This window comes from Ziziphus jujuba, chromosome 4 (assembly GCF_031755915.1).
Source record: "Ziziphus jujuba cultivar Dongzao chromosome 4, ASM3175591v1".
Taxonomy (NCBI): Eukaryota; Viridiplantae; Streptophyta; class Magnoliopsida; order Rosales; family Rhamnaceae; genus Ziziphus; species Ziziphus jujuba.
The window spans coordinates 33,591,859-33,609,991 of record NC_083382.1 but is presented as its reverse complement, the minus strand read 5'-3'; the positions used below and the strand labels follow the sequence as shown (position 1 = coordinate 33,609,991).

The 18,133-nt window shown below is 33.9% G+C and overlaps 3 protein-coding genes and 1 long non-coding RNA gene across 21 annotated transcripts; 3 read left to right on the top strand and 1 right to left on the bottom strand.

Annotated features, from left to right (window-relative positions):
* The first annotated feature begins 334 nt into the window (after positions 1-334).
* LOC107415033 (peptidyl-tRNA hydrolase, mitochondrial) lies at positions 335-3,873 on the top strand. 17 transcript variants are annotated; one of them, XM_060816653.1, is made up of 9 exons: positions 347-679; positions 1,278-1,450; positions 1,536-1,627; positions 1,703-1,769; positions 2,166-2,216; positions 2,342-2,415; positions 2,885-2,943; positions 3,043-3,119; positions 3,420-3,873. In XM_060816653.1, exons 2-9 carry the CDS (start codon positions 1,343-1,345, stop codon positions 3,552-3,554), a joined length of 663 nt encoding a protein of 220 aa, XP_060672636.1. In that variant the 5' UTR covers positions 347-679; positions 1,278-1,342; the 3' UTR covers positions 3,555-3,873. The 17 variants fall into 17 exon arrangements, 1 of the variants encoding a protein (XP_060672636.1); XR_009638779.1 differs by having other exon boundaries at positions 335-679; positions 1,278-1,623; positions 1,737-1,769; positions 2,094-2,943; positions 3,392-3,532; XR_009638783.1 differs by having other exon boundaries at positions 335-679; positions 1,278-1,769; positions 2,094-2,216; positions 2,342-2,943; positions 3,392-3,532.
* Positions 3,874-4,211: 338 nt separating this feature from the next.
* Positions 4,212-8,887, top strand: LOC107415078 (transcription factor MYB60). Its single transcript, XM_016023353.4, has 2 exons — positions 4,212-5,897; positions 6,022-8,887. The coding sequence occupies exons 1-2, from the start codon at positions 5,488-5,490 to the stop codon at positions 6,956-6,958; spliced, it is 1,347 nt and encodes a 448-aa protein (XP_015878839.3). The 5' UTR covers positions 4,212-5,487; the 3' UTR covers positions 6,959-8,887.
* LOC107415079 (uncharacterized) lies at positions 6,940-12,495 on the bottom strand. The gene is made up of 3 exons (XR_001581199.4): positions 12,137-12,495; positions 10,090-10,240; positions 6,940-6,976 (listed from the first exon to the last, which is right to left on the bottom strand). It is a non-coding gene; the product is annotated as an uncharacterized LOC107415079 (long non-coding RNA).
* A 726-nt stretch (positions 12,496-13,221) lies between these two features.
* On the top strand, positions 13,222-18,065 carry LOC107415027 (pheophytinase, chloroplastic). 2 transcript variants are annotated; one of them, XM_048471132.2, is made up of 9 exons: positions 13,240-13,562; positions 13,697-14,504; positions 15,226-15,318; positions 15,760-15,971; positions 16,410-16,554; positions 16,647-16,719; positions 17,070-17,216; positions 17,362-17,487; positions 17,790-18,065. In XM_048471132.2, exons 2-9 carry the CDS (start codon positions 14,215-14,217, stop codon positions 17,883-17,885), a joined length of 1,182 nt encoding a protein of 393 aa, XP_048327089.1. In that variant the 5' UTR covers positions 13,240-13,562; positions 13,697-14,214; the 3' UTR covers positions 17,886-18,065. The 2 variants fall into 2 exon arrangements, with proteins under 2 accessions (XP_048327090.1, XP_048327089.1); XM_048471133.2 differs by lacking the exon at positions 15,226-15,318 and having other exon boundaries at positions 13,222-13,562.
* The last annotated feature ends 68 nt before the right edge of the window (positions 18,066-18,133 follow it).

Below are 18,133 nucleotides of genomic sequence, written 5' to 3'. Positions count from 1 at the left end.
AAATTATTCACTATATCCACCTACATTTGTTTTAATTAAAATATTTTCATTCAACTCAAACTTATTAACTTTTTTTTTTTTTTTTGGGGGCTGAAACTCATACTTATAAACTTATTCTAATTGAACCACAAATATTAATGAACCAATTTAGGGAACATAGTAACTATAGTTGGGTGTGTTTCCCATCAGAATATAAAAGAATATTCCTTTGGTTTTCCAATTATTATTTTTATACATTTTTAACCCCAAAAAAAAAAAATTATTTTTTATACACAAAGTTAACAAAATTGATAAATAAGTTAAATTACATTATCATCGACGGCAATAGTTGATAAATATTCGCGGCAAAAACTGATTGAAGAGTAATTCAATGCAAAATTGATTCGGTCACGTGACCAACCCTTCCTCATCCTTTCCAAGCACGTGCACCGTTCAGCTCCGACATAGCCACCACCTTTAACATCCATCAACAAAAATTGGAGCTTTCATCTCCACTACAGTCTTCACGACCACCATAATGTATTAACAATTTTTTTATTTTTATTTTTAAATAAAGGGCCAAAAAAACACTTTATTATTATTATTATTCTTATTGTGAGAGAGAGAGAGAAACGCTGTGCTCCACTCCTTCCTATTCTCGACTATTTTCTCATTCACAGTCCAACTTCTGGTGCATCAGGTACAATTTCCTTATCGCTTTTCTCTTCGAGGATATGGGTATTTTCTGCTATGTCCTTGTTTTATAAGCAATTCAGAATCTTAGTCTAATAAGCCTTTTATGCTCACATGTCGTAAATAGTTGCAAAGAGAAGTTTGTATATTTCGTATTGGAATCTCATATCAATTTTATGAGACCAAATCAACTCTGCCCTTCGATTGAAGTCCATAGAAAATTCTTAAACTGATAGAGAATGACTTATTTTAGAAGGGAAATCTAAAAACTCCCTGATAAAAAGTTGAAAATTTGAGGAAGTTTTTAATCTAATTTCCTATTTATTCCTTGAAAGATTATAATTGGAGAAGAATGTTGGAACTTGTGTTTTTAGTTTTTTACTACTACTCACAGCAATGCCCTTCACATTGAATAATTTCTCCATCTTGTTGAATTGGGGCATAAGCTTACGAGCAGGGGAACCTAGTGACCTACTTAGAAAGAGGAAAACAAAAGTATCAATACCCCTCCCTGTGATTTATTAATTTATCATTAAGGAAAAGTTAAAAAAAAAAAAAAGGGCAAACCAGGCCCATAATCTCTTTAATCTAATTTATCGTTACAGGTAATTAGGAGTTTGGCAAAGAAACTTTTAAAGACCAAGAAACGGCTTGGTGGAAATGAGTGAACATGCGTAACAGGTTAAGTAGACATTGGTTTTGCACTGCTGCTTCACGACCGTGGCTGTTTGTGGGTTTGGGCAACCCTGGCGATAAATACAAAGGAACTAGACACAATGTATGATATGAATTCCGGTATCTTAATCTATAACGTCAGTTGTTAACTTGTTATAAGACTTACCTTACTTGGTCTTGGTTTGGAGTACGTGGGGTTTGAGATGATTGATGCATTCGCTGAATCACAAGGGATTGCAATGGACACAGTTCATTGTAAAGCAATCTTTGGTCAAGGTATGTTCATTTAATTCAACTCCCCATCTCTGCATGTTTACTTTGTTTATAAAGTGCACAGATGCTAAAATCTTACAAGTTTTGTTGGCGACATCCCTGTTTTCCTGGCAAAGCCTCAAACTTACATGAATCTGAGTGGTGAATCTGTAAGTGATTGAGACGCTTTCATTATACTTTGAAGGAAATTATGTTGTCATAACATTTTACCCTTTCCCACATTGGGTTATTTATCTAGCTGTCTTTGATCTTGCTTACTTTGAAATGTTTATTACCGTTTTCAATTTGCTTGTCCATTGTGTTTATGAATGACAGCTTATGGTTCAATGCAGAAGTTATTGCATATCATATTGTTACAATGTTACGAGGCATTTGGAATTCGTATATATTCTTAAAAGATTCAAATCGTTTTATTCAGCTTGCACCTTAAATGTGGCGTTCACTTCCGCTTCTGTTTTTTTTCTAAAATGAAGGCATTTTATCATGTGCTGCCGCAAAGGCTAGAATAGCTTGTGCATAACTTGTACTTTTTGACTAAACTACAGACAGGACCTCTTGGAGCTTACTATAAGCTTCCCCTTAATCGCGTGCTTGTGGTAGCAACGGTTTCTATACTGTGTCTGTTACTTTCTATTATTTTGTTGGTTTATAGTATCTTTGTTGTTAGTTTATTCCATTTTTTTTTTTTCCTTTTTGTTGCTTTATTGATTTTTGGTTGCAGTTTCATGATGACATGAACCTACCCTGCAGGGTGCTTCGTCTTTATGACAAAGGAGGTCATGGAAGCCACAATGGGTATGATTAGAATTGGAAAGGGTTTGGTTTTGGCAAAATATTGTTTGACATTAACTTGGAATTGTGGTTGTTGAAATACTGCATTTTCTGAAATGCAAATGTGAGAAATCTGAAAAACAACTAATCCCACAATTGCTTTGCTTAGACTGTTCCTCATATGCTGAAGTAGCATGAATTGCTTAGCCCTTCATGTGGTAAAATACTATCAGCGAATGTTCTATCTTCGTTATCTCTTTTATTCTTCAGTTGCTAACCTTAAAAAGGGTATATAATTAGAGTGAGATTATCAGCCACGACTTTTTTGGTTTGTCTAATCTTTTGTTAGTTTCAGAAATCCATGGGTTATAGTTTTGCATATCTTGTTCAAATATAAGGAGCCTACACAGCATATCAGTACTAACATTCTGTTTTTATTTTTATTTTTTATTTTTTATTTTAAATAATTGTATTATTTAAATGATTTGACTAGGCTAAAGAGTGTGATCTACCATTTTCGGGGAAACAGAGAATTTTCTCGTCTAAGAATTTGTTAGTTTCAGTGTCCCAAATATTGGTATTCGGTTTTAGATGTTCAGTTTTCTTCTCCTTATTGTAATGCGAGATTGTTTTTATTTCATTATGCACCAGGCATTGGGCGGCCTCCTGGTCAAATGGATCCCAAAGCATTCTTGCTTCAAAAATTCAACAGGACAGCTCGAGAACGAGTAAGTTATTATGTTAGCAACAAAAAATTGATTATGTTGTGATCAAAGACATCATTATCCTTGTTAAGATTATCTTGCTGGATATTGGGTAACGAAAATCATTATACAGATAGCTTGTAGGTTAGTAGAACTAAGCACACACTCTAATCTCAGAAACAATGAATGTGATTTACATGTTTCTTTAAATGATGCATATCTTTTGAACAGAAGGTGAACGAGTGTCTGCATGCAATGAAGTAGCAGATGTTTTAATTTTAATTTAGAATTTATAGTAATTGTAGCTTGGTATTGTTGAACAAGATTGATGATGCTATTCAAGAGGGAGTTGGTGCACTGAAGCTCCTACTATCTAAAGGGTTGACAGAGACTGCAAGGAGTTTCAACACTGACCAAAAATACAAGCATATCAGATTTCAGACCCTGCCAACATCATAATAATATAGACGATGGTGTTCGTTCTCCAATATTATTATTATTACTACTTTCTGAAATAGCATAATTTTGATTTGAGTTGAGCTCGTGTTTTACTTGTTGTAAATGATGGGGCAGTTGGCTTTCTATTGTTATGATATGAGCAAGAGTGTTTGCTATGGCTAATGCCATTTTGGCATTGCCATAAGCTTTCCTATGGTAAATATATTAATCAATACCACATTTTAGCATTGGCTTTTTAATGATACTTAAAAAATGAGTCTTGTTAAGATTACCATCTTATGTGGTAAATTTTAATTAGAATATCTAATTTTATTATTTTTATTTAAATTGTCATTTGATTTGTAATTATATTGACGAGCATTCAATGATGATGATAAATATTATTTTTTTTGAAAATATCATTATTAAATTTTAAATATTATTAAATGATGATGAGATTCATTTTTATAAATTATAATATTTTAAGTATTAAATAGTATGGATATCACAAAATTTATTATAATAGAATTTACAATCAAAATTGGCAAACTGGCAAATTTAGTGACAAAATTTGACATGAAAAATGGCATTGGCAAAAGATGCGGCCAAAATGTAATATGGTATATAGAATGTAAAAATGCAATGTCATTTAGTCTGAGATTTTTTGTTTTTTTTTTTTTGTTTTAATATATAAGAAAGAAAAATTACAATTTTTATTATTATTAGTTTCAAAATCTGTAAGCATAAAAAATTGATAAGAGTTACGAAGGGGAGGTGGTGATAGCGGTCACCAAAACCAGACCCAGATGGTGGGGACTCGGGAGGGCGTAGGATCCTGGTTGTCTGGAGTTTGGGTTTAAAATCTGGTGCGTGCGTGGTGCAAAGCCCAGATTCTAATAAATGCTAGAAAATGAGTGGCTGGGTGGGTGGGTGTGTGGGGTCTCAATTTTTAAGCAGCCAATCCCTGCTTAGCTGTCATTTCTGTGGAACCAGAAGAGGAAGAGGAAGAGGAAGAGTATAGAAACCACGCCACGCGCATCCTTGGGATTGGGAGATGGGAGGGACGGAGGGAGGGAGTTGTTTTTTTAATATTCCAATATTCATCTCGCCCTGGCTCTCGCCCTGTAAAATATATGTGAAAACCAAAATGTAACATTAGGAAATTCCGCATTTATTATTATTATTATTATTATTATTTTGTTTGATAATAAAAATATTATAATATGATGAAAGGTTGTATATTATGATGAATGAAATTAATAATGAAAGTGTTATCAAACTTTGAGCTAGGAGCTTTAAATTGATATTATATGGTAGATGTGTCCGTTTACCCCATGCCAAGTCTTGGTCATTTAATAAACAGTAACACCCCTCAGTTCAGATTCTTTCCAAAATAAGAAGGAAAAGAGAGAAACCCAATTAATTAATTAATTGATTAATTTCATCTGAAGATATATATTGAAGAAAACTAATTAACACCTTAGTTTGATATAATTAATTATGTGCATATATAAAAAAGAAAAGAAAAGAAAAGAAAATTGTAGTAGTAGCAGTAGTAAACTAAATAATATGTGAAATAATAAAGATATTAAATATAATTAATGTGAAAAGCATAAGACAGACAGACAGACAGCTTGCTTAATGAGTAAGGAAGCAAGCTAAAAGAAAAGGTTTTTTTATTTTTATATATGTATATATATATATATATATTAAAAAAAGAGAGCGTGAAAACACGCAGTTAAAAGTGCGAGTAGAGAAGAGACATGATGATGGTATTGGTATTGGTCCCTGCAGAAAATAAACAAAGGCCATAAACAGTAATCTCCAATTCAATTGTCCCAGCAAAAAGAAAAAGAGAAGAAACGAGGGTGAGAGTTAAAAAAGAAACAAATTTATAAACAAAACCTATCACAGCATTCATCATCATCACTCAGTTTAATTCGTCTCTTACGAAATGAGGAACCCAACAACAACGACAACAACAACAAGAGGAGGAGGAGGATCATCAACAACATCAAGCATGGTGGGGAAAAGTAGTAGGTATATGAAGAACAACAACAACAACAACAATAATAATAATAATAATAATAAGAATAGTAATAGTAAGATGACACCGTGCTGCAGCAAGGTGGGGCTGAAAAGGGGGCCGTGGACTCCGGAGGAGGACGAGGTGTTGGCGAACTACATCAAGAAAGAAGGAGAAGGCCGGTGGAGAACACTGCCAAAGCGAGCTGGGCTGCTGCGATGCGGCAAGAGCTGTCGACTGCGATGGATGAACTATCTTCGTCCCTCCGTGAAACGTGGCCACATCGCTCCTGATGAAGAAGATCTCATTCTTCGCCTCCATCGCCTCCTCGGCAACCGGTACTCTTACTTTCTTCCTTCAAATATTTCCCATCCATTATAATTATTGTTACCTTACCTTAGCTTAGCTTACCTAGGGTTTTGTTTTTCTTTCACTATTATATATATATATATATACATATAGGTGGTCTCTGATAGCAGGGAGAATTCCTGGACGCACAGATAATGAGATAAAGAACTACTGGAACACTCACCTGAGCAAGAAGCTCATTAGTCAAGGCATCGATCCCCGAACCCACAAGCCTCTCCTCAACTCCCCCGACTCCTCTTCTCCTCCTCATCCTCGTCATCATCCTCATGACACCAAACCCTCTTCCTCCTCCAAACCCATGATGATCAATGCTACTCAGCCTCCACCAACACCAAGCCCTAACCCTAATCACTCTACTCCTTCCAATCTCACGGACGACCAACAACCTGATAATGATATTCCAGCTGATTTCCTCCAAATCAACAACAACAACAACAACAGCAACATCATACACAAGGAAAAGGAAAATGAAAATGAAAACACCTTCTTCTTCCATGCCACTATTGTTGCTAATAATGATGATCATGATCACTATCCAATTCAAACTCCTGATGGCATTGGCATTGGCACTGCCACTCCTGCACTTGTCCATCATATTCATCCCTATCATCCCAATTTTCCATCATCTTCCGATCATGATGAACATCATTGTTCCCCCTCCAATATTAACCATGCCCAGCTCCCAGGCAATGATGATGATATCAATTACTGCCCCGACGATGTCTTCTCTTCCTTTCTCAATTCCTTGATCAACGACGATGCCTTTGCTGCCCAAGCCCAACACCAACTACTACTACAACACCCCCACCCCAATCCCAATCCCGATCCCACTCCCACTTCTGCTCCACCTGCACTTTCCGATCCTAATTTGATTTCCACCAGTGCTACTGCAACAGCTACTGCACCCACTACTACTTATGCCTTGCCAACCACCACCTGGGATTCTTCATTGCTCTCTTCCACCACCACTACTTTTAACCACAATCATCCCAACAGTACCATTGATGATGATCATCATCAAATGGAATAGCATATCATCCATCCGCACCTGCCATTCATCATCCTCCATTACTTTATGCGCAAATTCTACCTACCTACCTAAGGGTTTCTTTGATTAATATTATTTCTTGTGTTCCAGTTTGTTCTATTGGTTTCATGGTCATCTTATCTTCATTTTCGCTGGGTTTGTGATACTCTTCTTTCTTTTTTTTCGTTCTTTTAAAGTTGTTGTATTATTCCTAGCCAAAGAAAAAAAAAAAAAAAGTTGTATTTTCATAGACAACTTTAGATTGATCTACGCTGTAGTTGTATCTTTAAAGACTGAATGCAAGATCAATCTCACTTGTATAATCATGAAGACATGATCAATATATATATATGTTTATTGTATGTATGTTTGTTTATATATTCTGCTAAGTACCCAAAATTTTTATTGCTTGAACGTTTATTATGCATTGCATGCATGATCCAAAATGCTTATCTATTCTTCTAATCAAAAGCTTAATTATTTGTTTATGCCTTTAATTAAGCTATTAGCTAGTCTCCTTTTTCCTAATATCACTTTGCCAGAGATCTCAAGCTTTTGAACATTTTTTGATATCAATTGTATATATAGATGATTGTTGATATGCATTAATACAAAATAGCTGATATCTAATCGAAGGAACGAAATAAGATTCAAGCGCATAGAATTAACTACAATTAAAATCAACAAGTATGTATAGCACAGAGATGAAAACTGAAGATAAAGATATGTATAAATACTCATATACTTAACTCACGGATTTAAACAATAACCTAATGGATATTAATGTTTTTCTTGATCAACGATCCTCGTAGTTGATATATATGAACTTTCGTTCTGCATAAATAAATATATGATAATATATGTTGACATATATAGCTGAAATAAATACATATTATTAGACTCAAAGTCATGCATGCATGTGGTGCATTTGAAGATGAACTTGGCAAAACTAAAACACATTGGATTTCATGTTATGGGTATTGAAATAAAGATATATGTGATGGAGATATTATATAATTGTTATCAAATATCAATGATCAAAATCAATATATATCTATCTAACAAAAAAAAAATAAAAAAAAAAATCAATATATATCTCATCAAAGACACAAAATATATATGACTTCAGGATAAACATAAGCTATCGAGATAAACATAAGCTATAGTATATGCCTTCGGAATAAACACAAGCTATGGTAATCACCAATTCACCGCATTAAGCAACCACAAATTTATGACTTGAAAGTAACATAAAAGGATTTTATCCAATGTGTTACATGCATATAATATGTATATGAATTTAATACAAAGAGATATTATAAGAAATTTATGATATGACATAGCAATTGTGGATAACTGTTCATGTTTATAAATCCCTTATAATTCCTCACCATATCAAAATTATATATATATATATATATATATATTTATAACTAGGATAGAATACTTATTTTCAAAAGCTAACTAGTTCATGCTAAATTGAACCAATTCAAATGTGAATGATGCCTACAAGTTAGAATATAAACTAAACTTTCAAATACTTTGATTGTCCTCCGCATGCACTTGAATGAGCGTGTTCAACATGTTTTAGTTCCAAAATATACTTATTTATATGCTATATATATGAGGGAAAATAGTTCACAATATGCAGGCATTTCCTTCTTTGTTGATACGACTACATACAAGTTCAAGCTGTTTGGTTTACATAGATCATATGTACCTGTTCGATAAAAGCATGCATGAGCAATAGATCAATGTATTTGATTGTGATGTCATATTATCGAACATTGTGGACATAGGGTGCATAAGAAAGATCAATCATTATTTTTGATAAATATGTGCAATCCTACTATGCATATGCCCTCACTATAATATGGGCATCAGGAATTGAGAAATTTATATATATCAAATTTTAACACCTACATTTTTTTTTTTTTAAATATTAGGTATCATAGCAAGTATATATTTATATGTAATTTCTAAAGTCTTTAAACTCCGAGTCTCTCAGTGACATTCGCAATTTTAAGCACACTAATAGCTAATAGAGCTGTTCTTCCATAAAATATGTTATACATATATATTATATCTTGATTTATAGCACCTTTGTTGATTGTATATATATTCCAATAACATGTTTTAATCCTAAGCTATATAAGGGGCATGAGAATATGTTGAGTATGCATGCACACATTCTTTTATATACATATATATATATATATATATATAGGAAAGTTTTAAGTAATTTATACTTATAAGATGCTCTGGAAAAGGTCTAACATCCTCTTTGCTGAGTGAGAATATTAGGATTACATGCTTCCTTAAATTAATAATCCTACATATATTGTATATAATTTTATTACGATGGACTTGGATTTGAATTATTAGGTGGACATATAACAAATTTCTCTCTCTTAAAATAAACTAGGATGTTTACAAGTAGTACATATAATTGCATGCTCACGTGCAATATGAATGTGAAGTGCATTATAATAAAACCGATATTATCTATATGCATTTATAGCCCACGAGTCATAGCTATATATACATAGTTCTCTTTTTTTGAGGAATGGAATTTAGGATAACTTGGGCACCTAAACATACCGCAACACCTTAGTAAAAAAAATTCTCCTTTATTTATATATAGTTATTAGGCATTTAATTAGTTCATCAATGTATACAGGGTTCTCTAGCGAAGCTACTTCATATTGATCAATACCCTAGCTAGCTGGCTAACAGGACTAGTATGCATGGCAACTAGTACTAGTGTTTTTATTCATGTTCAGGGAGAAGAAACAGTCTAGCAACTAATTAGTCTTATAATATTTCTACGTATGCACTTGATCTGTATTTAATGTTTATTCACATTCTTTATAAACAAGATTTCTACACACACACACACACACACACACTTATTTATTATTGCTATAATTGCTTAATTAATATATTTTAAACATCATGTGCTGATATATGTTGTGTCACTTGTGTGTGTGTGTGTGTGGGGCAACAGGCAACATACATGAGGCATCAAGTGATAGAAATTAAGATATATGTATTATTGCATATAATAGCTTAACTAATATATAAGTGAGGTGCCTTCGATAGTGAACTTAAAATTTCGTATATACAATACTTACAGGTAAGCAAGCGTACATGAAGTATGAAGTGAGCAATTGATTGTTAATGCTCTCTATAAACAGTATTGGATTTGTCCTCTTGCTATGCATCTGTGCATGGTGAATTGTGATTCAATTCAATGTATTTTGTGAAAGCCTCCCCCGAACTATCCTACATATATATCATCGTTAATTTTGTTATTATTTTTAAGTGAAAGTGTGTCTACATATATATTTATCAAATGATATTGTAATGATTCAAAATAAACAAACATATGATTGATGCAATATGCATATAGCTACCAAATTAACCTTTCATGTCAGAGTTTGTCTCTATTATCCCAAAAAAAAAAAAAAAAAAAAAAAATGAGAGTTTGTCTACCAAGGAATATACCATATGTTTATCGAGCTATATATCAACATTGTACTTCGATTGTAGACCATTTTGTTTTTTTATAACCACTAAATTATTATTATTTTTTTTTCTATAGGTGGTAGTGTGATTTGGACATAATATTTAAATTTTGAGCTCTTAAAAAAACTTAAATTATTAGTAAGTGAGTTATGCATATCAATTTATATATAAAAATAGGACCACAACCCTACCAAATTCAGAAAGGATCTATAAAAAAATAAATAAATAAATAAATAAAGGTGAAAAAACAGTTGGACTTCGAATAAGACATATGCTAGCAAGTTTGGATGCTCTTAGCCCAAGCCCATATAAGCTATGGCATCTTCAAAAGCCCATGTAGGATAAAGACATTATCGTCCCGTCAAGCCGACACTGCCAAGCCAGCACAATATTGGATGAATTGGCTAGGCCTAGAATTGCACATGGTCCTTTTTAGAACTTCCCACCTATATATATTTATTTGTTTAAGGTCACCTAGCCCCCCAACCCAAAGGTCAAAAACGAATGCAATTTGAAGTTTTCATCATTATATTAATCTTCCTTGCTCTGGAAATGAAGGTAATTAATAACACAAACAAATTATAAATACATCTGGTGTTTAAACAGGTTCGGTGTGTTTTGTAATCTGTACTAATTCAAAATTCAAATTTGGTATGCCTATGAGTATAGGGTGAGCCATGAGCGAGGGAGAGGTGTTTTTGGCCATATAATCTGACCCAACAAAAATATATATATATATATATATATATACTCGTGTATCTGAACTACCAGTCTTTCCACTACAATTATACACACCGTGTGATTGGTAGATGGTTGACTGCTACTTCAACGTTTCTTCTTTTGACTTTTGACCCTTTTCATATACAATATCAATATTTACTCTTAAATTTAACTGGGTGGATTTTTTCATGTCGTATTACATATTTTTTTGGTCTTCTATTGTTTTCCTGGGATTGGGTGGGGCTCCAATAAATATAAGTAATGCTATAAACATTTTCATGGTGGGTCTACCAAACCAACCAAGCTTGGGGATTTTCCCTTCCCTTTCCTTTCCTTCCTATATATATATACATTTTTTTTTTCTTTTTGGTGAATTTTCCTTTCCTTCCTTCCTGATGGCCTCGATGTTTTGAGCACTAATGCCGAATTTTTTTGCATTCATAATTTTTACCACCAACTAATAAGGAAGATAAAAATAAATAAATAGATTAAAAAAATTTTATTAACAGGTCTAGTTGGTTCTTTCTTTATGCTTCTGCTTTGCATTTGGGGCCTCGGTCTCAGTCTCAATATATATATATATATATACATCCTAACCTTTATGTGTATCTATGCATAGGATCCTAAAATTTTGCCTAAATGTTAATCAAAAAACACCATGAAACATATATGAGAGCAGAGAAGCGTATCAAAAAAATGTTTAGCTTTGGTTGACACATAAATTATCAGGCCAAACTAATAAGTGCTTTTATTTTTCAATTTGCATTAAAAAAGAAAAAAAAAAGAACATTGTTCGAGGAATCATCAATTGCATTTTACCAGTACATGAAAGACGAAAACAGAGATTAAAAGATACAAACTAGCAGAAGAGAAGGTACAAAAGAAGAAATAGAAGGAAGTAGTTTTAAAGAGCAGAAAGAGATAATGACTCACCCGTGAAAACTTGAAGCATTTTGAGAAGCTTTGAGAGCCCTTTTTTTTTTTTTTTTTTTTTTAAGCAAAATGCGTTGCCACATGATTAACAAAATGATGCAATGAAATGATACGGGGTGGGTCATGCAAAACTTGAAAACCTTTTTCAAAGTAAAAAGGTTAAGAAAAGGGATAGAGATGTATATATGCAGAGAGAGAGAGAGAGAGAGAGAGAGAGTTTGTTTGAGGTTTGTAGAGAAAGTATAATATATTCCCATTGCAGTGCAGTGCAGTGCAGGCTTATAAAGGGGGGGCATTGCGATGTGGGCAATGTGAACGTGTGTGTTTTGTATAGAGAATACAGAGCAGGCAAATGAGGAACTCAAAATGGGGGGCTTATAGTTGGAGGGTTTGTTTGGGATTTGACCGGTAGATTTTGTATGATATTTATATGTAAGTGGGAATTACCGGCTAAGACTGCACAACAAGTCTCTGCGGAGAGAGAGAGAGAGAGAGATATGACCGACCAAACGTTCTAAACCAGCCGGACTCCGGGTCATATATCTATATTGTTGGGCAGACCAACCTTTCTAAATCTATTTTAATTCTCTACTTCCTAAAAAACTTTGTCTTTCCTAAAACTTCAACTGCCCATCAACTAGAGGATAAATCTGTAATTTTATAAACTGTGGTAGTTAATGTGTCTTCGGCTCCCATTGGCTGCTGCCCATCATTCATATGCGTCCAGTATGTTTGTGACCCCACCCATCAACTTTGTCAATGTCCTCTGGGATCAAATGGGCCGTCACTACGGCGGATTTCTAAACCAACTATGGTTTAAGGTCCATATTCCTATATAATCGGTTACTAGGAATTAGAACTACCTTCTTCAAAATACTCTGCCGTTAAGTATGTTTGTGTCTGTGTATATATTTAAAAGGCAGAGGCAATATTCACCCAAAAAATAAAATAAAAAATAGTTAAGGCAGAGACAATGGGGCTAATTTTGCTCCAACTAGCATTAACTCACAGTCAAATTGCTCTCAAAAAGTCAATATTTAGTGAAAGGGGATGTAACCTACCATTCTAAAAGCTTTTAACATCAAAACCCAATTCTTCTATTCCCTTGCAAGTCTAAAGGGTGAAGTCTTTCTGATGAAATATCCATTAGTATTATAGTACTCTGCACTGCATTGGTATAGATTTTCCACTTTCTGATGAGTGGCTTGTTATTCTCATACCCATCTTTCAATGGCTTAATTAGTAGGCCATGGTACACCTACAAATTAGTATTCATGCAAATGTAGCTTCTTTATTTATTTATTTTTATTTTTATTTTTATTTTTTTAATCGCTGAAAATATAAAAAAGACATATAACGTAACAAAATGAAAGCTAATAATTGTGATGGCATTTCATATATTTACCAATTAATTTCCAAGTCACCAGTAAATATTCTCTCTGTGGCTCTCGCTTTTCTGGTTATATCATACATATGAAAAGAAAAAGATCGGATTTTGATGCGTATTTCGAACCAAGTAAAATTTTTGTACAGTTTATAGTAAAATATTTACGATTGCAGGTGATGATGGTTCTGATCGGAAACCTATATACACAACTGCAAGAGTGTGTGCGTGTGTGCGCGCGCGCGCCCAGTACGGGTGATTGATATCATATAAATGGAACAAGTCAGAGGAGAGATGATCATCTGCGCGTTCGTTTTCTGGGTCAGTTTCAAAAGAATCTACTTGAAGAATTGCAGCCACTGAATTTTGCTTTTCAATAAATTAGATAAAAAGAAAATTTAGCAGATATTTGATAGAAATCGGTTTGGACGTACGTTGAATACTTTTATAGACCCTTTGTAACAAAGAATAATTATAATAATAAATAAATAATAATACGAATATAAAAGTAAGATCGAAATTGCATGTTGGCAAGGGGCAACGCAACGTGGAGGAATGGTAAACATGAAATTATAGGGCATACACTACAGCCACTGGAAATCGAACATGTGAGCTGGTTCTTTGATTAAGCTTTGTGCTGCTTCTTTGAAACCCGTACGTTCTTTCGGAGCATCAAAGCTAGGCGTTGGCATCCATGGCAATCACAAATTCTGCAACACTGCCCTTTTCAAGATTGGATTATCCGTTCCTGTCATCTCAAAGAACCAACAAGATTGTTCCTCTACCAGTACCACTCGTTTTCAGCAACAACCATCCCCACCATCAAATTTCGTTATCTCGTAAGAGAATTTGTGAAATTTCTGGATTGAAGTCTGGTGGGTTTGTTTCATTTTCTGGTTTGAGCGATCAAATTGAGGAGGAGAGCCTCACCAGTAACCGAACCTCTTCCAACGACAAACACTCGGACCTCCAAGTTCACACCAGGTAATTAATTTGCCTTTGTTACTGTGTGAATCCTTGGATTTTTGTTTCTAAGATTCTCTTTCACTTGCAGAAAATTTGTCTCTTTTACATATCTGTTTTGTGGTGCTCAAGCACATTGAAACAACAAACTTCACCTGTGAAATTGTCATACATTTTTCTGATTTTCTGTTAGTTGGCAACGTTTTGGCACATTTTCTTTCCTACCCAGCTTAAAATTTTTGTCCTTTGATATAAATTCACCAAAATGAATAGAGTTCTGTACAGAAGAAAGTGTCAGGTAATGATTACTCAAATATTTCAGGTCATGATTACTCAAATATTTATTTTTACTTTTTGGTTTTTCAATCAGAATGATATACAAATGATGACTGATAAATGGAGGTGAGAGACACACACACAAAAAAAAAAAAAAAAAAAAAAAAAAAAGAGTAGAACTGATTGGACCGGCTACTTCAACATTAGCATCCGTGGTTCAAAGAGCTTTAATAGTATTGTAAATGAGAATGAAATGTAACAATTAGAAACCATTGAGAATCGTTTTCTCTAGCGCTCAAAATGAGTCAATATAACAAACAAGTTAAGCCTTGCACTTATCTCATGTTTCATGCTACTATGCTGTTAACTCTGTAAAAATGTTTAGAGTAGAATAGAGTAATTGACGTTGCTAATGATAGCCTTTCTTGATTTTGAAGCATCATGTTTTTTATTTTCTTGTATGTAGTATGTGGAACTGGAGGGGCTATTCCATTCGCTACCAGCATTCTGGAAACAGTGGTCCCGCATTAATATTAATTCATGGTTTTGGAGCAAACAGGTCTACATCATTCACATTTTGCTTCCCATTAGCAGAGAAATAATTCATATAGGTATTAATATATGCACAACATTGCTCAAAGACAACCTAATTTACAACATATATTTTAGTACATGGACATTCCATGTCTTCCCCCCAATGTTTTGTTGCAATCCAGAAGATAGGGCATTATCTTTTTAGTGTTTGTATCAAACATTATTTCATTTTTCAGTTTCTTTTTTTGGCTATAAGATATATATATATATATATATATAATATACACACACACACACACACACATACAACATATATGTTCATTTCCTATAGTTGCTTGTTTAACGTCCCATGTGGTATTTTCAGGCTTCAAAGTATATTAATTGTTGTGAAAGTTTTACTGTATGTTTCAATTATCTCTTTCATTCAATTGCTTAACTACTTGTGAAATGGTTGTTATTCTTACAGTGACCACTGGAGGAAAAATATTCCAGTTCTTGCAAAATCACATAGAGTATACTCTATTGATCTTATTGGTTATGGATACTCAGACAAACCAAATCCTCGCCAATTTGGGGATGGCTTATTTTATACATTTGAGACATGGGCCAGCCAGCTAAATGACTTTTGTAATGATGTGGTTAAGGATGATGCATTTTTCATTTGCAACTCAATTGGAGGTTTTTATCTTTCTGTTATTTTGGTTTATTTGATCTTCATCATATATATGCTATGCTGCAAATTGCCTTAGGTAAGTTGGTAAGTTGCCATGTCAACATGTTCCGTTGTCATTTTCTCTGAATTGAAACATGCTGACAAACCAGTAATATGCCCATCATGCCCAAATTGTTGTTTAATATATAAACCAACTGAATTGAGGCATATGACAATGTTTAAAGTACAAAACTAATTTGGTAACCTACTGGCAGTACTCTTGAAGACTTTATACTGCTGTGTGTTTTTCCTTTATTTTTATTTCACATAAGTTACAGATATAGCTTATACCCTATTCCATTCTGGTCAACATTGATTACTTTAGGAGAGAAAGATATTCAGAAGTGATTCACGATATATTTTCTTGATTTTACGACTTACAGAATATTATGGCCTTCTTGTAGGACTTGTTGGTCTTCAGGCAGCGGTTATGGAGCCAAAGATCTGTAAGGGCATTATGCTTCTAAATATCTCCCTACGTATGCTTCATATTAAAAAGCAGCCATGGTATGGAAGACCTTTGATCAAATCATTTCAGAGTTTGCTGAGGTAAATTGGAAACTTTAGTTTGTTTCTAGTAGATTTTAAATTAGGAAATGGCAGATTCACATTCAAAATACGTAGCCATGTCATTGCCACAGAAATACTGCTATTGGCCAATATTTCTTCAAGAGTGTTGCGACACCAGAATCTGTGAGAAGTATCCTCTGCCAGGTAGTTCACAATATCAGCATTAATGTTCTTATTCTCCTTGATGTCAGCTCTTAGAGGCAAAAAGTTGAAAAGGGGGGTAAAAAGCGTTGGTTAGATAACAACCAAACAGATCCTTCGTAGTTTCTTAACAACAATTTACAGGAGACTTTCTGGATGTTGCCTGATCTATCCTTTGTGTATGTGGTTTCACTATCGTCCTGCAAGCATTATACGAGTTTTGCACAAATTTCACAACCTTTCTAGATGATCCCTGATAATGATTTAGTTTCCTTATCCTTTAGAAGTGGTTCCTGATTTTAATCCTAAAGGTATCCATTATGGTTGATTGATTCTAATGAATTGCATTTCAGTGTTACCATGATACTTCCCAAGTGACAGAAGAACTAGTTGAAAAGATCCTTCTTCCAGGACTTGAGCCTGGTGCTGCAGATGTTTTTCTGGAGTTCATTTGTTACTCAGATGGCCCACTTCCTGAGGAACTACTGCCTCAGGTGAAGGTTAGTATTGTAAACTGAAATGCGGGGTATGCTAACTAGCATTTGTGCGCTATACTCTCAATGATATGTAAATGTTCTGCCTTTTTCCCTTTTTTTTTATTTATTTATTTTTTTTTTGTTTTTTGGGTCCAACTTCTCTTTGCAGTGTCCTGTTTTGATAGCATGGGGTGACAAGGATCCATGGGAACCCATTGAACTTGGAAGAGCCTACAAAAATTTTGATTCTGTGGAAGACTTCGTTGTGCTGCCTAATGTTGGCCACTGCCCTCAGGTCTCTTTCTCACAAATAAAACACGGAATCAGAATTATATTTGGTTGGTTTGTTTAGACAAGGAGCTTTTAATTGGCTTTTGAGAAGAAATGGTATACTTTAAAGCGAAAAGCTTATGTCTTGAAAGGCTTAGAAGGCCATTGTGCATATAACAAAATTATTACATATTTCAATGATTGCAACAAATTTGTTGAATTTAAGCCATTCAGTAGTCGAACTTCCTTGAATTTAAATATGAAACCTTATATTGATAAATTTTATTACACGTCTGACTTGTGTCTTGTTGTTGTTGTTGTATGAAGGATGAAGCACCTAATCTTGTGAACCCGCTTGTGGAGTCATTTGTAGCACGCCATGCTGTGCCTTCAGCCGAAGTTACCATAGCTTCTTCATCATAGCATCAGTTTCTTGGACAATTAGATCATCCATACCTCATTTTTTGTTTAGCTAGGATATTATTCCTTGGGACCTGGATTTACACAATTCTGTAAATTACTTAGATCATCAAAAAACCTCATCATTTAATGATAATAATAATATGATGTGATCAGAGTTCATACTGGTCGGTTTGGAGTTTAGCCTCACTTCTTGTGGAAAATGGATGACACTACCACTGATAATAATTAGTCAGTTAAACTGGGCCAAG